A 6,423-nucleotide genomic window follows, 5' to 3' on the forward strand; every position below is an offset into this window, starting at 1 on the left:
CATAAAAAATTCTGGATTCAACTCCTTAATCCTGATGCTGCAGGGTTACTGCCCGCCTGAGTTATCAAGATTCAGGAAGTGTTCATAGTGAATTCATATTGTAGGTACCAAGCAACGACTTTATTCTCAGACTTCAAGTCCCAACTCCTCAACCCTGATGATGTAGGGTACAGCACTCCTAAACTATAATGTTTCAGTAACTGCGGATGATGCAAAATTAATTTAGGTACCAAGCATAGGCTACATCGTTGAACTTCGGATCCTAACTCCTCAATCCTGATGCTGCAAAGTACTAAAGTCCTAAATCGTGGGGATTTTAGAATTTCTGATAGTGAATTGATATTTTAGGTATCAAGCAACGGCTTCACGATGACACTCCCAGTCCGAAATACTGAAAGCTGGGGCGGGTCAGCTAGTTTATAATAAAGTAATAAAAAAATTGGAGTCAAAAACCAATTGGGGTGGGGACGCCCCGCACACCCGCACAGCCCCCGCGGTAACCCGGTGTGAGCGAGCGCTGGTGACGTGGTGACGCATTTGGGTGACGTCCCCTGGAGGCGACGAATTCGATACGCTTTTTCAGCCAATTTGCGCCCGCACGAAATTTGATTGACAATGAATAAAAATACTGGTGATCTTTACTCAATAAATCATTTATTTATTTACTATAGGTATATAGTACACAATATATTGTTAAACAGCATTAGGTACTAGTTTGTAGTAGAGTTAATTATACGGAATAAGTTCGAAAATTGTTGCACAAGTGTATAATGTATTACAGTCAAAACTCTTATGCAGTCAAAACTACTTTTAACTGCAAAAAAGTCTAAAGAGGTTACTCAAAAGTAGATTTGACTGAAATTCCAGTCAAAGTCTTCGCTGGAAGAAATCATTACCTACCCATAAAGTTCATAAATAATGCATTATAAGATTAAATGAGTCTAGAACAAAATCAGAGTACTTACCATGACTCTACGCAGTCTGGTCATGTCCTACACCTATAGAGTGTTTTTGTAAATTATGAAGAAAGAAATTTTCTGGCGTTTCTCTAGGGGTAGGACAGATAAGACTGCGTGGAGCCGCTCGCTAAGATTTTTATATTTTCAGTCATAACCGATATTTTTATTTAAATCAATTTTATAATAGCTCTATTAATATTCTTTTGATTGTTATTTGCAGTTACAACTAGTTTTGACTGGATTATAGTTCAAACTGTATCATAATATGCAATTTTCAACTTAGTCTAAGTACAGAGATATAGATTTTAATAATCTGAAGTGTGAGAAGTTGTATTTACATCGAGGAAAGTTTACTAAGTAAGAGGAGTGTTTGCAACACGAGTAGATATATTATATAACTTGGTACAGGCACTACAGGGCTTTTAGCTAGGGATGCCAGCTGTACTATAATATACAGTAGCTATTTTACCATATTTCGGTTCTGCGTACTACATATTATATACTTTTAAAGAAATACATAATACGCAAAAATACTTTCAATTGTACGGATCAATCTTTTTTTATAACAAGCAAATCCGTCACTTTGAAAAAGTAGGCATGTCATTTTTTTTAACAAAATTGACCTCACAGAAACAAACAAAATGTTGTAGTTTTTAGAATCCAAATCCCAACAGAAAGAGATAAAATTAAAAAACCAAATACTTACAAAAATTAGCATACGTACCTACAGTAAGCGTAAAATATGAAAACATATAATGTACTTTTGTTTTTTTACTCTTTCGATAAAATACTATATTTTTTTGAAATGTATTATGTATTTTTTTTTGATAGTATAATCAGCTGAAAAAATGTTGGCAACCATACTTGTAGCTCGCTGAATATTTTAATATTAAACGGAAGTTTAACCTCTGGGAGTGACTTTAGTGCAAACACCAGTGAGGCACTTGAGAGATTCTTTGCACACGGCGGACGGAGTCTCTCCAAGTTCCTTGCTGTATGTCTTGCACGCGGCTCCTTCAGCTAAAACAAATAAATCCAGAGTTATGACTTCAACCACGGCAGACATGTTTTCGTAAAATAAAGGTCTCATAGTTTAATTTTAGTTGTACCTACCTATAACTTATACTTTCTTGTACCTGAAGCCTCTAAAAGTTCTATGAAGCATCATAGATCATAGATTCTATCCGGCTTCCTTTATTTTGAAATACGGAATTTTATCGTGAATGTATAGTTGAAATAACGATCTGTGTAATAACTTGGTTAAAATAAAACATAATATACGTTTTCATTTTTTCTCTATTGGTAACAGGTTTGATTTCAGTAAAAATATAAATTGGTAAGTACCTAAAACTAAGTGCGATTCTATACCGGTGTGATTATATCATTCAGAACATATTTTCACGAGGAAGTTTTATAACAGGCATGTACCTATTGTAACATTATTATAATATAACACATTCACAAATTTTGTCTATGGAACCAGCTCCTCATGCGAAGCCAGGGTGAGTCAATGAGGAGGTTTCCAGGCAACGTTCGAGAAAATTTTCATAGATGGGGCTGAATACTACTACCACTAAAGATGAAAAATAATACCTATATCTATATAGATATTGGTATTATTTTTCATCTACATTCACATTCAGTTTAGGTCGTGACAACCAATGACATAGATGAAGAGTAAGAGCTAGTGTGCACTGCAGTTTTCCTTACGTTTCTTCCCCACAAAATCTGTGAACTAGAATAGAAGTAATTAATTAATTTCGCATCCGATTTAAATTTAAAGCATAGATCATATAGATATAGGTATTATTTTTCATCTTTAGTGGTGGTAGTATTTAGCGCCATCTATGAAAATATTCTCGAACGTTGCCTAGAAACTTCCTCATTAGTGTAAAATCCGTATCCATATTCCTAATCCATATTTCCATACCTACTAATATGATAAATTGGAAAGTGTGTCTGCCTCTCTGTCTCCTAGCTTTTCACGGCCCATCTGTTAAACCTAGCCTCGCGGATTAAGTCGCGGGCATTATCGTGTAACTTAATACCTATAGGTACAAGTTGTGATACCCTAGTGTTTAGAACGTCCGCTTTCTAGTCGGAGGTCGAGGATTCGATCCCGGGCACGCACCTCTAACTTTTCGGAATTATGTGCGTTTTAAGTAATTAAATATCACTTGCTTTAGCGGTGAAGGAAAACATCGTGAGGAAACCTGCATGCCTGAGAGTTCTTCATAATGTTCTCAAAGGTGTGTGAAGTCACCAATCGGCGTTTAATATGGCCAAAACCCTTCTCACTCTGAGAGAAGACCCGTGTTCTGTTAGTAGTGAGCCGGCGATGGGTTGATCATGATGATGATGACTGTGGATATTATCGTGTTACTCACATAATAAGGTGACGCAGGCCGGGCAGCACGCGCACTTGCCAGCGTGCAAGGCACGGTACGTGGAAGGCGGACGACAGCTTGAAGAGGAAAAGTTCGCGGTGCAAGGGTTGTCCTCGCAATATTTTTTGCCGCAGACGAGTTTGCCGTAGACAAGTGCTACGACAGACGCTACGATTGCTAATACCAGTACAACTTTCATCCTGTAATCAAAGATAGAAACTTGTTACTTTTTATTGTTAAAGTGGTCCATAGATAATGAGTAGGTACTCATTATCGATCGATGAGTATTTACTTATTTTTAATTAAATAAGTTTAAAGTTTTTAAAATAAAATAATACCATCGGTAAAAAGGATCACGCAATAGTAGGTACGTTTCGTAAAAATCTCAGAAAAATCCATATCTACACTTCCATTCTAACACCTATTATAAATGCAAAAGTGTGTCTGTCTGTCTGTTTGTCTATTTGTCTGTCTGCTAGCTTTTCACGGCACATCCTTTTATCTAATTTGACGAAAGCTACAGTGACAGCTAGCTTCCCGGGGAAGGACATAGGTTAATTTTGAGTCCCGAAAATCAAAGACTTCTCACGGGATGTTTAAAAACCTAAATCACAGAGTGCTAAAAATAAAAGAGTGCACGCAGACGAAGTCGCGGGCTGATACCTGAAGCTCTAGTCAGTGTATAAGCGAAGCAATGAAGTGTGTTTTGTCTGTTTGTCCGTGTCACTTTGTGCCCTTTTTTCAAAAAATTCATTAATAGGTATTATGTGGTTTAATTTGTTCGCTTTTTAGGGTTCCGTACCTCAAAAGGAAAAACGGAACCCTTATAGGATCACTTTGTTGTCTGTCTATCTGTCTGTCTTTCTGTCTGTCTGTCTATCTGTCTGTCTGTCTGTCGGTCTGTCAAGAAATCTACAGGGTACTTCCCGTTGACCTAGAATCATGAAATTTGGCAGGTAGGTAGATACTATAGCTGACATTTGGGGAAAAATCTGAAAACTGTGAATTTGTGGTTACATCGCACAAAAAAAATTTATTGTGTTCATGACTCATGAACTATATCAAGTGGGGTATCATATGCAAGGGCTTCATCTGTGCATTCTAAAACAAATTTTTATTTATTTTTATCCATCATAGTTTTTGAATTATCGTGTAAAATGTCGAAAAAATGCGACTTTAGTACGGAACCCTCGGTGCGCGAGTCTGACTCAAACTTGATCGACTTTTTTCAACTTATTTTGCTAACGTTACCTACTGTGTAAAAAATTAAAAGTGTGATTAATGTTTGGAAGTTGTTTATGGGGATGACATCAGGGTTATAAATTATAATATTATGTATAATGGCTAAATTTAATCTGGGAATTGATAATCCCAGATGAATCCGCAAAAACTGAAAGTAGGTACTTGGCACTTCCATCAAGCAGACAGTGAACGGTTTGCCAGTATGTTCGTGCTATGAATAGGAAATTTGGTTTGGTACGTGGGTCGTGGCTGACAAGTAAATATTTGCTGTGTAAGCACTATAGGCCTACCGCCTATACAGCTTTTCAGAAACAAAGGACGTAGTGTGAGGTTGCCGTAAATAGATTCTATTCAGTTGTACAATTGTACACTATCTATGCATCTACCTAATTATACACCTTAACTTCCTAATACAAGTAAACATGTTAACTAATTTATCTACTTGCTAATGGTTGATTTGCAAAAGACTACCATATCCTACTCTGTAATGCTCATGACGGATCATGCTCGGCACGGTATGTGTAAACTCGATCGGCGCAAAAAAATTATCTAAATTTATTTATTTCATGTAAGACAACTAGTTTCTCTTATGCCTCGTCTGACTCTACCACAGCACCGATTCGGAATGTAGATTCGAGATGCAATTCGGAAAACAGACAGATAAATTCATCAGTCATCAAAATATTTATTACAAGACCTCCGAGAGAATGCAGTTACCTCGACTCCCTCATCCCCGCAACGCACACCCTCAAGTAGTGTTAGCATACAACGCTGTCAGCCCTATGTTTATTTAAATTCATGATCCTGCTAACTACTGGACTAAAAACTGCAAAAACCTGCCTATAATAAATCTTTGAAATAATTCTATCGGAATTAATATTTTGTATGGGAATGGCACCAAGGAATAGTCTCTGGGGAACTTAATAACTTAATGAACTCAATAATTAAAACTCTTAGAGACTTACTTGTCTATAGTGTGAAACTTTCCGTGCAGCAGTTACAAGGCAAGCGAATTAAATGGCAGGGATAATGCGCAGTTCAGCAGTTATACGTTCATCTTTAGATAACCCTCGATCCATGTTTACGTGTTAGCCGGTGTCGCGAACTCGTTACACTTATCTTGCAATTATTAAGAAATCATTATTTCTTGTTATTTTCTTTTATAAATCACTGCATATACCTACTACACACAGTTGCCGGCAAGAAATATTGTACATCGACCGTTGCCTCTGTCACTCATACCTACCCATGTGACGTTTTGTCGACGACAAAGACAACGCTCTACGAAACTATTATCTCTTTTTAAAGGCCTATGTACAATATTTCGTGCCAGCTACTGTATGTACCGTACCTACTTATTCAAGGTGCTACGAATGGCGACCTCGCATCGGAAATTGCAGCGTCGGCTGACTAGGTGGATCATAGAATATTTTTCTACTCAGGTTTTTTTTTGATATTCAGATACAAACAGGTGGATACTGGAAAGACCCCATCAAACGAGTCGTAGGGAATCGCTGGACTCAGGCGGCGCTAAAGCGTGGCGTGCGGAAGTCCCTACAAGAGATCTATGTCCAGTAGTGTATCGGTTGACGATCATGATGATGCGATACTTCTTTAGGCCATTTAATTTTTTTCAGCTTTAAATGGAGTAATAATATTCCAAAGATAAATGCAAATATCATACGCTTTTTATATCCCTTGTGAACTTATAAATTCTCATAAAATTAGTTACTCAGGCTTCAGGTTATTTTTCAGTTATTTTTAACGAGCGTCCGTGAAAAACCACTCAAAAAGACGATAAATAGATGTTCTATCGTCTCTAATCAATTAAGTAA

General features: G+C 37.1%; 1 protein-coding gene across 1 annotated transcript; it reads right to left on the minus strand.

Annotated features, from left to right (window-relative positions):
- Positions 1 to 632: 632 nt before the first annotated feature.
- On the minus strand, positions 633 to 5,334 carry LOC117996168 (fungal protease inhibitor-1-like). Its single transcript, XM_069509268.1, has 3 exons — positions 5,306 to 5,334; positions 3,347 to 3,546; positions 633 to 1,979 (listed from the first exon to the last, which is right to left on the minus strand). The coding sequence occupies exons 1-3, from the start codon at positions 5,317 to 5,319 to the stop codon at positions 1,861 to 1,863; spliced, it is 333 nt and encodes a 110-aa protein (XP_069365369.1). The 5' UTR covers positions 5,320 to 5,334; the 3' UTR covers positions 633 to 1,860.
- Between the last annotated feature and the right edge of the window lie 1,089 nt (positions 5,335 to 6,423).

The sequence above is a fragment of the Maniola hyperantus genome, chromosome 3 (assembly GCF_902806685.2).
Source record: "Maniola hyperantus chromosome 3, iAphHyp1.2, whole genome shotgun sequence".
NCBI lineage: Eukaryota > Metazoa > Arthropoda > Insecta > Lepidoptera > Nymphalidae > Maniola > Maniola hyperantus.